The 16,375-nt window shown below is 40.9% G+C and overlaps 1 protein-coding gene across 2 annotated transcripts; it reads right to left on the bottom strand.

Moving 5' to 3' along the window:
* Positions 1–384: 384 nt before the first annotated feature.
* On the bottom strand, positions 385–15,912 carry LOC114554611 (sialoadhesin). Of its 2 annotated transcripts, XM_028576546.1 has the most exons (7): positions 15,652–15,912; positions 15,029–15,403; positions 13,084–13,455; positions 12,643–12,915; positions 11,349–11,445; positions 9,584–9,616; positions 385–663 (listed from the first exon to the last, which is right to left on the bottom strand). In XM_028576546.1, the coding sequence occupies exons 2-6, from the start codon at positions 15,237–15,239 to the stop codon at positions 9,592–9,594; spliced, it is 978 nt and encodes a 325-aa protein (XP_028432347.1). In that variant the 5' UTR covers positions 15,240–15,403; positions 15,652–15,912; the 3' UTR covers positions 385–663; positions 9,584–9,591. The 2 variants fall into 2 exon arrangements, with proteins under 2 accessions (XP_028432347.1, XP_028432349.1); XM_028576548.1 differs by lacking the exons at positions 385–663; positions 9,584–9,616 and having other exon boundaries at positions 11,418–11,501.
* Positions 15,913–16,375: the final 463 nt, after the last annotated feature.

Here is a 16,375-nt window from a genome sequence, read left to right on the forward strand (position 1 = left end):
CTGATTCATGACGTGTTCTTAATCAGCAAAATTGTTCGCAGGTGTGTTCTTAGAACGATGAATTTTATTAGATTACAAAGGGACTGTTTTTATATTATATTCATGACATTGTAGAAATTAATGTGTAGAATATAAAATGTCATACAAAGGTATAAAAGGATGCTTAAGTAAAATGATAAATCTTAAAAAAATGTTGATGTCTTTATCATTTCTTCAGATAGAAATATTTTAAACTTCTTAAAGAATTGAAACTATTAACTGAAGTAAAAAACAAGCATTTTCAGTTGGTAAACAACTATTCACGTACATACAGACTCAATATGTGTTTGACTTCCTGTAAATCATATTAGCAACAGAGATCAATATTAGAGATAATATCAGAGATAAAGGTCCAGTGATGTAATATTAGAACAGATATGTTACAGATGATAATATCAGAGATAAAAGGTCCAGTGATGTAATATTAGAACAGATATGTTACAGATGATAATATCAGAGATAAAGGTCCAGTGATGTAATATTAGAGCAGATATGTTACAGATGATAATATCAGAGATAAAGGTCCAGTGATGTAATATTAGAGCAGATATGATACAGATGATAATATCAGACAGCCCGGCCTCGTTCCTCTGGACGTCTCAGCTACTCTACGACGTCTGGAGGCTGAAACACAAAACAGAGTTCAAACAGCAGAGAAAGGTTGTAAGGCAAGGCAGCTTTATTTCTACAGCACGTTTAAGCAACAAGGTAATTCAAAGTGTTTTATATAAAACATTAAAGAGCAATCAAACATATAAAAACAAATACAATATGAGAATAAAAGTTACAGTGCAGTATGAGAAATGAACAATTATTTAAAGAAGGACAGCATCAAAAAGAAAGGTCTTCAGCCTTGATATAAAAGAACAGAGTTGTGGCAGACCTGCAGTTTTCTGGGAGTTTGTTCCAGATATGTGGAGCATAGAAACTGAACGCTGCTTCTCCCTGTTTAGTTCTGACTCTGGGGACTGAAGCAGACCTGTCCCAGACAACCGGAGAGGTCTGGGGGGTTCATAACCCTCCTGTTGTCCTCGGGTTAAATTTGACCCATTTTCAAAACTTTTCAGAAATTTGGGTTTTGTTTCAACCAAATTTTCAAAAAAACATAACGTGGATGGTTCTGTACGCTCTTCACAAGTAAAATAAGTGATAAGTTCACTACTTTCTTTGAATTTGGGTGTTGTATTCAATTTTATAGCATTTGAAAATATATATATATATATATATATATATATATCATAAAATAAAATTGCTAAAAGTGACAAAAATATTGAAAAATACACCCAAATTTTGACGCAGAAAAACTAAAAGTTGCTCGGTCAATGAGAAGACATCACGAGCGTTAAATGCATCGGGAGCGAGAAATGTTAAAAAAGTTGCATGGTCGACGGGGTTAATGTAGCAGCAGATCAGAAATGTAATTCGGCCCTAAACCGTTTAGTGATTTATAAACCAGCAGAAGTATTTTGAAATCAATTGTAAAGACTTCAGATCTGGAGTGATGTGATCCACTTTCTTGGTCTTAGTGAGGACTCGAGCAGCAGCGTTCTGAATCAGCTGCAGCTGTCGGAGTGATTTTTTAGGGAGACCTGTAAAGACACCGTTACAGTAGTCAAGTCTACTGAAGATAAAAGCATGGACAAGTTCTTCCAGATCCTGCTGAGACATAAGGCCTTTAACCTAGGGCTGGGCGATATGGACCAAAAGTCATATCCCGATATATTTCGGCTGAATATCGATATACGATATATATCCCGATATTTTTTTCCGCAAAGTGAGAGCAAATGTTCAGTCAAAGCCAAAATCAAATATGACATGTCACAAGTAGTTTCATAGAAACAGTTGCAAAATCAAATAAATAATGAACCGGTTTCTTCACCTGGTTCATGATTAAATGCTCAGCTGTTCAAATAACAATAAAATGTAAACCTAAATACTGTATAACAGGAGTACCTTTTTTGAAATCAAAGCTCCATATTTGTGATTCGTTCCAAAGGTCAATTAAGCTTTTGATATTAATATAATCTACTTTGTTCAAAATGTAATGCCTCATGCCTGTAAGCCTAGGTTTATAGTCCCATTCTTCCACTTGATACTGCTTCCACTTACAGTGGGGGAAATAAGTATTTGACCCCTTGCTGATTTTGCAGGTTTGCCCACTTACAAAGAATGCAAAAATCTACAATTTTAATCATATGTACATTCTAACAGTGAAAGACAGAATCCCAAAGAAAATTCCAGAAAATCACATCATATGAATTTATTAAAATTGATAACCATCTGATGAGGAAAAACAAGTATTTGACCCCCTGGACAAACAGCAAGTATTCTGGCTCCTACAAGCCAGTTAGTCTTTCTTTAAGACACAGCCCCAATCCAAACCAATTGTCTACATCAAATACACCTGCCTCACCTCGTTACCTGTATAAAAGACACTTGTCAACACCCAAACAACCAGCATCCAAGATCACCACCATGGGCAAGACCAAAGAGCTTTCTACGGACATCAGGGACAAGATTGTTGATCTGCACAAGGCTGGGATGGGCTACAAGAGAATCGGAAAGCAACTTGAGAGAAAAGATCAACTGTCGGTGCAGTTATCAGGAAATGGAAGAAGCACCACACCACCGCCAACCTCCCTCGGTCTGGGCCTCCACACAAGATCTTGCCTCGTGAGGTGTCCCTGATCATGCGAACGGTGAGGAATCATCCCAAAACCACAAGGGGGAACTGATGAATCAACTGAAGGCAGCTGGGACCACAGTTACAAAAGAAACGGTTGGTAACACACTACGCCGTCATGGATTGAAATCCTGCAGCGCACGCAAGGTCCCCTGCTCAAGAAGAAACATGTACAGGCCCGCATGAAGTTCGCCATTCACCACCTGGACGACTCAGAAGAGGCCTGGAAGAAGGTGATGTGGTCAGATGAGACCAAAATAGAACTTTTTGGCCTCAACTCAACTCGTCGTGTTTGGAGGGCAAAGAACACCGAGTACAACCCAAAGAACACCATCCCCACCGTCAAGCATGGTGGTGGCAACATCATGCTTTGGGGGTGCTTTTCAGCCAAGGGGACGGGACAACTCCATCGTATTGAGGGGAGGATGGACGGGGCCATGTATTGTGGAATTCTGGGCCGACATCTCCTTCCCTCAGTGAGAGAGCTGAAGATGGGTCGAGGATGGGTGTTTCAGCACGACAACGACCCTAAGCACACCGCCAAAGCAACAAAAGAGTGGCTGAAGAAGAAGCACATCAAGGTTCTGGAGTGGCCTAGCCAGTCTCCAGACCTGAATCCGATTGAAAATCTTTAGAGGGAGCTTAAAATTGAGTTGCCAGGCGACAACCTCGGAACCTGAATGATTTGGAGGCTGTCTGCAGGGAGGAGGGCCAACATCCCTGCCGAAATGTGCACAAACCTTGTCACCAACTATAAAAACCGTTTGACATCTGTGCTGGCCAATAATGGCTTTTCTACAAAATATTAACATGCCGTTTGTCCAGGGGGTCAAATACTTGTTTTTCCTCATCAGATGGTTATCAATTTTAATAAATTCATATGATGTGATTTTCTGGAATTTTCTTTGGGATTCTGTCTTTCACTGTTAGAATGTACATATGATTAAAATTGTAGATTTTTGCATTCTTTGTAAGTGGGCAAACCTGCAAAATCAGCAAGGGGTCAAATACTTATTTCCCCCACTGTAAGTAAACTAAAAGATGAACTATCGACTACAAAACAAAGAAACTAATTAATGTGTTAATACAAAGAATATTTATTATGATCGGTTCACAGATCTGAGTCCAAACGGAAACTTCACCCTTCTGAACTAAGAGTTTCTGCTTCAAGGTGAAGTTTAAAACAGACTGAAATGTCCAGGCTCATTCCTCCACTATTTATTTCTGTATGTATTTATGCGTTACATGTCATTTTAACGGGCACTGAGCTCCAGATCCTGCAGCTGCAGACGGTCTCTGCTGCCCCGCTGTAGCTTCTCTCCGTCCGCCTGCCGCCGGCAAACTTAGTGGAACTTTCCGCCGATATCGACATACAGGTCGTCCTGGACTACGTGTAAGATCCTACCGATCACCACTCTGTCTTTGGCTGGTCCGATCTGGATCAGCGGGGACCCATGCAGCAGCGAGGCAAAGCTGTGTTTTCCCCGGGAAGAGACGCTGCGGCCGGCCACGGAGCTCTCCGCCTCCCGCTGCCGCCGGAGCTCAGGTTGCTGGTCGAAGGCGGCATACATAATCATAAAACACATTGTCACCTGTTAAATGTTATTCATTGCTGTTTGTTCTTTTCATTTCCTCTATCGAACATAATTAAGCAGTACAAAAGTCCGGCATCTTTAGCGTTGATCTGAATGCTTCGCACCCCTGTTCCAAGATGGCGGCGGTTTTGACGTATGTTTAGAACCTCAAGGCGACATCTGTGTATATATCTATGGGAGCAAGGATCACATTTGAACTATATCGATATATGCGATATGGTCTAATTCTATATCTCATTTAAAAATATATCGATATATTTTTTATATCGATATATCGCCCAGCCCTACTTTAACCCTTGATATATTCTTCAGGTGATAATAGACTGTCTTAACGTGGCTGTTGAAATTCAGGTCTGAGTCCATGACTACACCAAGATTTCTGGCTTTGTCTGTTGTTTTTAACATTGTCGATTGAAGCTGAGCGCTGACTTTAAATGGTTCCTCTTGGGCTCCAAAAACAACCACCTCGGTTTTTTCTTTAATTTAAGTTTTCTTCATTTGACAACGCAGAGTTCAAACAGCAGAAAAAGACAAGCAGCCGACAGCCACATGGCTCAAAGTCCTGCAGACTTCCTTCAGTAGTGGAGCTACAAGTCTAAAGTTTGTCCTGAGGGGGGCGCTAGAGGAAAGGTCATGGGGATCCCCCTCTAACCTTACTGGCTCAGGGATTTTTCTCTGTGTCAATATAATAGGAATCATTATAACAATACACTTAATTTCTTGTGAGCAATTCAGCTTTTAATGGGTTTTTTTATGTGTTTTGTTTGAGTTAATATTGGAGCAAAGTTTTAATAGTTTAAATTTAATTTAGTTTGAGTTTGTTTTCAGAGTGTTTGTTAGTTGTAGTTTAGTTTAAGTTTTTATATATTTAGTTGTAGTTAGTTTTTGTCAGGGCCAGGTATAATGTTCTCAGAAGTATGTATCTACATATTCATAGAGAATACATGTTGGAGAACAGCCACGATGTTTAATCTTTAAACTACTTTAGTGTCCGATGTGAAGCAGTCACAGCACAGCGACATCTCATGTAAAGTCCAGGGTTTTAATAATAAGAAACAGGGGCGTTTCTAGGACTTCAGTAGATTCAGGACTTAGCCCGGACCCATTTAAATAAACTGAATGCAGTGCAAAACGGCGATTGGGTTGCCCAGCTTGTTAATAGCCAGTGTATGTTCATTTCAGCTGGCCAATTTGTAGATGTAATTTAGATGGCGCCAACATATGGCCTAATTATAACTGGCCTGGCTACGCAAAGGCCAAGGTTTTGTTTCCAGATTTGTGTGGTGACTTATGATGTGGGGGGTCTGGGTGTCCTCCCCCAGAAAATGCACCTTTTTATGCACCTATTTCTACCTTTTTCTGAATCAATATGCTGGAAATACCTTTATGTAAAGGGAAACCTAGATTACAATCCAAATATAAAAATATAATGGTATATATTGCAGTAAGGCTCTCAGGCATTCATTGCTTTCAACTATTTATTCTCCTTTGGATCAACTTTTCTAATTATATCTGAGTCAGCACACATGTAGCCTATCATCATTTACTCCTTCCTCCTCTTTTGCGTCTTTTGTTGGGAAAGTAACCTCCTTAAATGTGCATATGACAATTAGTCACCTCAATGATACATTATTCATTTTAATGTATTAATAAACCCCTGGACTGTAACATGTGTTTAAGAAAGATTTCTGCTCATGTCCAAAACTTTGTGCACATTCAAAATATAACTCATCCCATCTGTGTTCTCTGAGGTGAACCGTAGACTGGAAACGTCACATCACAGGAACTTCAAACTAAATCATTAGCATTGCGCTGCTAAACTTTGTGTTAATGGCATCAATCACACAACTCTCTCTGGATTTCCCAGTATGACTATGTTCGGAAGATTCCTGCGCAGAAACTCAAGTGAAGTGCTGTCTCCTTTTTTTGAAGTAGTGAAAGATTAAAGCTAAAAATCTCAAACTGACATGATTTATGTTTAATTTTTTTTGTTTGTTTTTTAACCTGTAAATAAAGTTTCTGTGTAGATTTAGTTTTTCTTAAAGGTTTTAGTTTGTTTTTATATTCAGTTTACTAAAATTATTTTTCAGGAGTTATTGAGGAGGAGCTGAGGGGAAGACGAGCTTTCATTTCTAACCATCTTTAAAACAGGCATGAAAATGGGTCAGGGGTGAAAAAGGTGAGAAGGATATTACCCCTCTGTGGAGGTCCGGGGGCATGCTCCCCCGGAAGAAAATTTTAAATATTCTATATTTTAAAGCATCAATCTGATGCATTTTGAGATGCATTTTTTGCCAAACAACAGTGTAATATTTCAATATGCACTCATTAAAGTTAATTTGACTGGCAAAACAGTTAAAGTCCTTCTGACATTACACAATAATAAAAGTCTTTTTAAAACTAAAAAGTTTTGGATCAATTTTTACTTCTTAAATTAAATTAAGCGTCAATTTGGATTTACATATTGCAATACTATAATCCTACAATGAATCTTTGTGAAAACTAAACTTTACTACTTTGGCCAGGTCATCATCGAATTAAGCGAATTAGTACATTCATGATTTTGTCCATGTTGATATTAGCTGCTTTATTGACATTTATTAAAAACGTCGCATTCTTTATGTTTTCATATAGCTAGACATCTAAACTCTGGGACAAGGCCGTTATGTTTTAATACCTGCCATGCTAAGTTCAAACAGACAGCTTTGTCAAGGCAGTTTGGGCTTCAGATAGCTTTTACACAGTGGCCATCCATCGTTAATGACAAATCACGTTCCGCTATGAACGTGCACACACGTATTGTTTGTATCACGGTCGGTCAGTGAAGGCACAGTCGCAGTCTTAACGGTAGGGGTCGTTGCCGGTAACGTACTCGTATGACGGAGTGCACGGACTGAAGCTTTGTGATTAGCATCTAATGACTAGCGAGCACTTTCTTACCGCTGCTGCCGTCCGGTGTCTTCCTTCAACATGCGCTGCAGAAGCAGCACCCGGCCAGCTCCCTCAGTTTGAGGCACCAAGTGCTAACAGCTTCCCGTCTCCACTCTTTTCCTCTCGTCCTCTATTCATGCCCAGCGCCATTTGTTTTTAACTACTTTCTCAACTAAAGCTGCCTGTATCTACATGCTCCAAGTTTGATAATCTTTGCCTACATTTTTTTTAGCCACGTTACAACGGAGACCACACCGGCACCACACTCTCACATTTCGGCAAAGACCCGCCCTACTTTGCATCTGATTGGCTAGAACTCGTTTCATTGGTAAGTGGAAGTTCGATGATTGGTTAAATCCAGCGCATCAAAACAAATCCTATGTGGACTTTTTAATTTATTTATTTTATCTAAAATAGTCATACGCCAGAAATCGGGCACCAGGCCCGAGTACTTAGGAAACTTTGACATTGGTGTTTATATGTTTCTCTTCAATTGGTTTTCTGACAGAAGCCAGGTTCCTGTTTCTGTGCTAATTAATTTATTCATAACAGCTGAATGTTTTTAACAGGAAGTCATAAAGGCAGCTTTGACAGTTCCATTTTCCATTTGGTTCAGTTTGCTTTCACACGTCGTCAAACGCACCAAACACTGTAAACACACGTCACGTGATCGAGTCAGACGCTTGTTTATTGGACAGAATATCTGAAACTCGCGGACACTTCTGCTCTCAGAAATAATGGAGCAACACCGAATTTATAACAGCTTGGGTTTTCTGGTTCTGCTTTAATGTTTCTAATATTTTAGAAGAAGGCGGACAATGAGCAGCTGGAAGACAGCGAGAGAAGGAGAGAGAGAGATGATGTCACACAGACTGATGATGTCACACAGATGACCAGCGATGTGTGTTCAGAATAAGTTGTGGATTTAAAAGTTATCGTCCCTTAAATCATATATAAGTCTGTAAATTGTGTGCAAGGTTGAAGCTGCAGGCTAGTAAATGCACTGATTCTGGTTCCCTTCCTGTATTTGGGTCGGATTGTGTTCTCACCTGAAGTGAACCAAACTCTAGTTCATTTGGAAGAGAAAAGAGAACCCCGTTTTCAAGTGGTCCAGAGTTAGTTTGTTTAGTCCACACCAGAGTTTAATAAGCTTTCACACCGGCCCAACCAACCGGACTATCAGACCAAATGCTCCAGGGTAGGTTTTAAATGGACCAAACAAGGCAGGTGTGAAAGCAACTTTAAAGGTCCCATGACCTAGTGCTCTTTGGATGCTTTTATATAGACCTTAGTGGTCCCCTAATACTGTATCTGAAGTCTCTTTTATATAGACCTTAGTGGTCCCCTAATACTGTATCTGAAGTCTCTTTTATATAGACCTTAGTGGTCCCCTAATAATGTATCTGAAGTCTCTTTTATATAGACCTTAGTGGTCCCTAATACTGTATCTGAAGTCTCTTTTATATAGGCCTTAGTGGTCCCTAATACTGTACCTGAAGTCTCTTTTATATAGACCTTAGTGGTCCCCTAATACTGTATCTGAAGTCTCTTTTATATAGACCTTAGTGGTCCCCCTAATACTGTATCTGAAGTCTCTTTTATATAGACCTTAGTGGTCCCCTAATACTGTATCTGAAGTCTCTTTTATATAGACCTTAGTGGTCCCTAATACTGTATCTGAAGTCTCTTTTATATAGACCTTAGTGGTCCCCTAATACTGTATCTGAAGTCTCTTTTATATAGACCTTAGTGGTCCCCTAATACTGTATCTGAAGTCTCTTTTATATAGACCTTAGTGGTCCCCTAATACTGTATCTGAAGTCTCTTTTATATAGACCTTAGTGGTCCCTAATACTGTATCTGAAGTCTCTTTTATATAGACCTTAGTGGTCCCCTAATACTGTATCTGAAGTCTCTTTTATATAGACCTTAGTGGTCCCCTAATACTGTATCTGAAGTCTCTTTTATATAGACCTTAGTGGTCCCCTAATACTGTATCTGAAGTCTCTTTCCTGAAATTCAGCCTTGGTGCAGAATTACAGCCATTATGACCTCATAAGGAGAAGATTCCAGATTGGTCCATCTGAGCTTTCATTTTCTCAAAGACAGAGCAGGATACCCAGGGCTCAGTTTACACCTATCACCATTTCTAGCCACTGGGGGACCATAGGCAGGCTGGGGGAACTCATATTAAGGTTAAAAAAAAAACTCATAAAGTGCCATGGGACCTTTAAAACTCTCCATAAAGACATGACGGTTAACTATAAAGTGTTATAAATAAAAATAATATATATATATAATAATAAAAAACAGTAAAGGATGTTTAGTGACTCACCTACACCGTCATCTTTTTTTGCAAACGCACGTCCTATGAAGAAGGATGTAGAAATAGTTAGAGTAGAGTCTAACATCCATCCATCCATCCATCTTCGTCCGCTTATCTGGTGTCGGGTCGCGGGGGGAGCAGCTCCAGCAGGGGACCCCAAACTTCCCTTTCCCGAGCAACATTAACCAGCTCCGACTGGGGGATCCCGAGGCGTTCCCAGGCCAGGTTGGAGATATAATCCCTCCACCTAGTCCTGGGTCTTCCCCGAGGCCTCCTCCCAGCTGGACGTGCCTGGAACACCTCCCTAGGGAGGCGCCCAGGGGGCATCCTTACCAGATGCCCGAACCACCTCAACTGGCTCCTTTCGACGCAAAGGGAGCAGCGGCTCTCTCCCGAGCTCCTCACGGATGACTGAGCTTCTCACCCTATCTCTAAGGGAGACGCCAGCCACCCTCCTGAGGAAACCCATTTCGGCCGCTTGTACCCTGGAGAGAGAGTCTAACATATTACTGTTTTTAAAAATGTAATTGACACAAACTCAAATTACAAAGTACTTCACACATAACTTAAAGTACTCATATAATGGTCATTTTCAGGTTCATAATTGTATTTAGAAGTTATATTAGAAAATGTTTACATGGTTTAATTTTCAAAAAACACCATATTTGTGTTGTACTGCACATTGCTGCAGCTCCTCTTTTCACCCTGTGTTTTAGCTACAGAGTGAGACATCTCACTTCTGTTCCATCTTTGTTGGGACACGCACAGTACCTAGGTAAGGACTACTAGCCAGTCAGAAGCAGAGTATGAGGGCGTGCCCTGACAGTACCTAGGTAAGGACTACTAGCCAGTCAGAAGCAGAGTATGAGGGCGTGCCCTGACAGTACCTAGGTAAGGACTACTAGCCAATCAGAAGCAGAGTATGAGTGCATGTCCTGACAGTACCTAGGTAAGGACTACTAGCCAGTCAGAAGCAGAGTATGAGTGCATGTCCTGACAGTACCTAGGTAAGGACTACTAGCCAGTCAGAAGCAGAGTATGAGGGCGTGCCCTGACAGTACCTAGGGAAGGACTACTAGCCAGTCAGAAGCAGAGTATGAGGGCGTGTCCTGACAGTACCTAGGTAAGGACTACTAGCCAATCAGAAGCAGAGTATGAGTGCATGTCCTGACAGTACCTAGGGAAGGACTACTAGCCAGTCAGAAGCAGAGTATGAGGGCGTGTCCTGACAGTACCTAGGTAAGGACTACTAGCCACTCAGAAGCAGAGTATGAGGGCGTGCCCTGACAGTATCTAGGTAAGGACTACTAGCCAGTCAGAAGCAGAGTATGAGGGTGTGCCATGCTAGCAGCTAGGCGAGCATTGTAACGTGTGTTACAAAGTGACCACGTTTGTCTTTGAAGTAAAGGCTGGACTACAAGAGAGCTGTTTGGAGCAGTTTGTGAACAGTGTTTTCTGTTGGAGATGGTAAGTCCCTTTGGGGGGGACTTTGGGCTTTTTCACTTCGTTACCCTGTAACATGCACAAAAAAAGTTATATAATACAATAAAGTAAAGGGGAAAAGCCCCAAAGCCTAATACGACCACTTTAAGATTAAATAAAATACAATTTAATGATAGCAAATCAAACGCAGTAGAACCACATAATAAATCAGTTTAAGAAAATGCTAAATGAACGACTCTTCAAACTCTCATGTTTCAGATTAATGTAGAAATACTTTTGTTTTGAAGAATACATACAGGAACATGACTCAGCAGAGTGATTTGAAAGTTACCTTTTGATGATGATGGACGTTACTATGACAAAGAGAACAGTGAGCAGAGTGAAGAGAAGCAGACGAACAGCCAGCAGTGTGTCAAAGGCTTTTGTTCCTGTGAGACAGATCAGAGAGCTGTTGGACTGTAGACTAGTAATGCACCAAATGTTCCTGTGAAACAGGTCAGAATGAATGAAAAGGCCAAATACATTTTACCCAATAACTACGTTTTTGATGACACAATCAAATATCAACCAGTGTAGCCTGAGAGGTGCGCAGGCTTTATAAATGTTGCAATCATGTTGGCAGTGTGGATGTTATTGAGGGCTAGACTTGGACTGTATAGACCTTTTTCACGGCAGACATGTTGACATGTCATAGTAGGAAAAGCACAGGTGTATTCCAAACCAAACACAAATTAATGATGGCTGCATTCCACTTAGGAGAGACCCTGGTATTGTGCATGCTGACTCACTGAAATAGCTTACTGGGACACTTGATGGAATTGAGCCATCATTAAGGTTATCAATTTCAGCTGTGCTTTTCCTACTATGACAAGTCAAAATGTCTGCTGTGAAAAAAGGTGCATAAACTTTACTGTTTGGCTCATTTCGTTTTTCAACTTTGGCCCTGGTGTGTCTGTCAATACACGGATGGAGACGTCTCGTCTCTTTTGATACTTAAATTAATTAATTATATGACTTACAGGCCTAAAGAACTAAAGAACTAAAGAATTCTTAAAAACATGTATTTGAGATTTATCTGAACATTTAGGACTGGTATCTAAGATTCGACAGGAGACCTCGTATGAACTTTACTCTAGTTTCAGAAGACACCTCTCATGAAAACATCTGTGATGCATTATCAGTGGCCCCTCCAAAATAAGGCCAGTTGGCTTGTAGCCATTGGTCAAAGTATTGTTTCCTCCCCCATCTATGTTACATATGTTATAGAATATATACCATGTTCAAACAAAGAAAGTCAGAGGACCACTGGAGAATTGGGAAAACAGGTCCTCTCCGAGCTCTTCAGAGCTTGTCAATTGATGCTGATTCCTTTGATGTAAATAAACCTTTATAATCAAGAAACAGTGTCAGCGGATTCCTCACCACACAACATTACAGCATCGCTACCAATTACACCAGAGTAGCCAGACTCTCTGTACAAATGAAATGGACCAGAGTCTGGTAGGACCAGGCTATCAAGGACACGGTTAATCATTGACATCCTCAGTAATAGATTTCTCCTACTTCATAACTCTATTTAAGTTTAAATAATTATTTCCTACAAACAGAAAACTGATCAAACAAACCTTCCTCCTCATCTTCCACGTGCAGGCTGTACGGCACGGAGAGGGTGTGGTTGTTCCTCTTCAAACCACAGGTGTAGTTCCCAGAATCCTTTGCAGTCAGATAACCCAGATGGAGGGCGGGGCCAGACTCTGAGAGGGCGGAGCCATCTCTGAACCAGGTGACCTCCAGTTGGTGGATAGTGCAGATTGCAGCAGAACAGTTCAGTGTGACTGATTCCCCTCTTTTAAACTCTCCGTCATCTCTGGAGCTTCTTATCTTCATCTGAGCACCATCTAAAGTAAATATGAAAAATAAAATAAATGTGCATTATAAACGTCCTTCAGTACATGGTTTTGAGCAAATTTAGCCCGAAGTGCATTAAAATGTTTTACTATAAACAACAACTACTGCAAATTCTCACTTAATATAATCTTAAAAAAATTAATTTTAAATCCTCTTACCTACGACTGTGACTCTCACTCCTGGTTGGCCAGTAAAAGTTGCTCTGGGATCATTAGTTTCTACTCTGAAGCGAAATGTTGCGCCATCTTCCTCCTGTAAATCTGAGATCTGTAAAGTGCAGTCTCCCTTCTTGTCTCCCAGGTATCTGTAATGAGGGTAGATGTTCTGTGATTCGCTGTCGTACACAGACGGAGTGCCTGTCCGACACATGTGAGGGCTCTGGCACCAGGCGACTCTGACGACCTCGATCAAAACTTCTCTTCCATTGTCATTGACAGACTTCAGTGGTGTGAAGGAGCAGGGGAGGGTGATGGTCGATCCTTTCACAGCACAAACAGGATCTGGATAGTTCACACTTTGACCCAGAACACCTGGAACAACAACACAGGGAGTTTAGGAATAAAGGAACTTGATTTAGAGCGAATGCTTTGATGTGAAAACTAATAAAAAGGGCTGGGTATCGCGGATGATTTCGGATTTGATAACATTTTTGAGTCAATATCAATCAGGTTAGGAAAATTTCAGATATAATACCAGTTTAGCTTAGATGTTAAAGAGATTCTCAGAGAATGTATTTACCAAGTAAATGTTTACATTAAAGTGATCATATTATGCTCATTTTCAGGTTGATAATTGTATTTAGAGCTTTTATCAGATTAGGTTTACATGGTTTATTTAAAAAAAAACTTTAGCTACAGAGTGAGGCATCACACGTCTGTTCAGTCTTTGTTGGAAGTCAAACATTCAATAGGTAGGTAAGGACTACTAGCCAGTCAGAAGCAGAGTATGAGGGCGTGCCCTGACAGTACCTAGGTAAGGACTACTAGCCAGTCAGAAGCAGAGTATGAGGGCGTGCCCTGACAGTACCTAGGTAAGGACTACTAGCCAGTCAGAAGCAGAGTATGAGGGCGTGCCCTGACAGTACTTAGGTAAGGACTACTAGCCAGTCAGAAGCAGAGTATGAGGGTGTGCCCTGACAGTACCTAGGTAGGGACTACTAGCCAGTCAGAAGCAGAGTATGAGGGTGTGCCCTGACAGTACCTAGGTAGGGACTACTAGCCAGTCAGAAGCAGAGTATGAGGACATTCCCTGACAGTACCAAGGTAAGGACTACTAGCCAGTCAGAAGCAGAGTATAAGGGCGTGCCCTGTATAACCTATAACATGCACAGCAAAGATATATGACACAATAATTGAAAGGGAGGGGGGGGCTAACTGTGGATGTGTACATGGGCTGGGGCAGCTCTCATCCCGACTGAAGCCTTGCAGTGCCGGGAGAGTAAGGCAGAGAGACAGTGGTGTGCTAAAATTACCATTAGATTAGTATCTATCTATACAGTTAACGTTACTGATGAATTCGTGGGTTACCCCAGAGTTGTTAACTGTGGTCAAAACAATCATACTAAAAATTACCGAGCGTGTTGAACGATGTCGTACTCTTATGTTACCCACCTAGAATTAGCTAACGTTATAGACCAAACATTAGTATTAGCTACTTGTCAACCAGCACCTTTAAAGTAGGCACCAAAGCACTTTTCCTCTTCGGTCAGACTTGAGTCCCAATCTCTGCGTTATACTGCTATATCACATTTAACTGACCTAACAGCAGCCTTTCTGTTTATATCTCTATAGCCCTCAGATGAGAGGTCATAGAGAATTGGACATTCCGACACTGACAGAATGAGTTGTTCTAGTTTCGCCGCCATTTTTTTCTACTTGCTTCCGACACTTTCAACGGTGTAGTACGACGTCCACTGGAGGTGCATTGCGTATTACAGAGCAGATTTCATGTGCCAGTGTGAAAGTGGCTTTAAGCCAAAAAAACACGAAGTGGATAAAAAAACTTCCACATGTCCTACAAAACAATTCTACTGGTTTTCTGCTAACAGGGTCAATCATTGTGTTTCCATTTTTTTTTGATAGCATTTTCATAGGATGGTCTTACCTAAGAGTCTAACACTCACTCCTGATATGTCAGTGAAAGATGCTCTGTAGTCATTAGCTTCCACTCTGAAGAGAAAAGTTGCGTTGTCTTCCTCCTGTAAATCTGAGATCTGTAAAGTGCAGTCTCCCTTCTTGTCTCCCAGGTATCTGTAACGAGGGTCGTTGTTGTTTGATTCGCTGTCGTACACAGACGGAGTGCCTGTCCGACACATGTTAGGGCTCTGGCACCAGGCGACTCTGACGACCTCGATCAAAACTTCTCTTCCATTGTCATTGACAGACTTCAGTGGTGTGAAGGAGCAGGGGAGGGTGATGGTCGATCCTTTCACAGCCCAAACAGGGCTATCTGGATAGTTTACACATTGACCCAGAGCAGCTGGAACAACAACACAGTGAGATTAGGAATAAAGGAACTTGATTTAGAGCGAATGCTTTGATGTGAAAACTAATAAATAGGGCTCGGTATTGCCAAAGGTTTTACAAAATTCAATTCAGAATTCACAAGGCCCCGATTTGATAACATTTTTAATTTCATATCAATCAAAACTGTAGAATTAACAGGGTTAAGTTATTGATATTATTGTCATTTTTGTTTTTGATAGCATTACCACAGGATTCTCTTACCAGCGACTGTGACTCTCACTCCTGCTGGGTCAGTAAAAGATGCTCTGGGATCATTCGCTTCCACTCTGAAGCGAAAAGTTGCGTCATCTTCATTTTGTAAATCTGTGATCTGTAAAGTGCAGTCTCCCTTCTTGTCTCCCAGGTATCTGTAACGAGTGTTAATGTTCTGTGATTCGCTGTCATACACAGACGGAGTGGTAAGGTGACAAAATTCATGGTTCTTGCACCAGATGACTCTGACGACCTCGATCAAAACTTCTCTTCCATTGTCAACGACAGACTTCAGTGGTGTGAAGGAGCAGGGGAGGGTGACGGTCGATCCTTTCACACCACAAAAACGATCTGGATATTTCACTCTTTGACCCAGAGCACCTGGAACAACAACACAGGGAGTTTAGGATTGAAATAACTTGATTTAGAGTTAATGCTTTGATGTGAAAACTAATCAAAATAGGGCTGGGTATCGCGGATGATTTCCCAAATTTGATTCCGAATTCATTCATTCAGATTCAATAAAACTTTCGATTCAATATCAATCAGGTTAGAGAAATTTCAGACACAATACCAGTTTAGCTTAGATGTAAAAGAGATTCTCAGAGAAGTTATTTACCAGGTTAATGTTTACTTTAAGAACAGACCTCCAAAGACTTTGTTTAAAGTACTTTTTACTGAACAGCACTAACATGACAGTCATTGACACAATACAGAGAAACTGTCGACTACA

The sequence above is a fragment of the Perca flavescens genome, chromosome 4 (genome assembly GCF_004354835.1).
Source record: "Perca flavescens isolate YP-PL-M2 chromosome 4, PFLA_1.0, whole genome shotgun sequence".
Lineage (NCBI taxonomy): Eukaryota > Metazoa > Chordata > Actinopteri > Perciformes > Percidae > Perca > Perca flavescens.

Bases quoted from the DNA above. Each gene is read 5' to 3' on its own strand.
- LOC114554611 (XM_028576546.1), bottom strand. From the start codon at position 15,239: ATGTGTCGGACAGGCACTCCGTCTGTGTACGACAGCGAATCAAACAAC. The intron at 12,916-13,083 runs GTAAGAGGATTT...TATTTACTTTAG, and splicing joins AGTGAGAGTCACAGTCGTAG to ATGGTGCTCAGATGAAGATA. The intron at 11,446-12,642 runs GTTTGTTTGATC...TCTGTCTCACAG, and splicing joins CGTGGAAGATGAGGAGGAAG to GAACAAAAGCCTTTGACACA.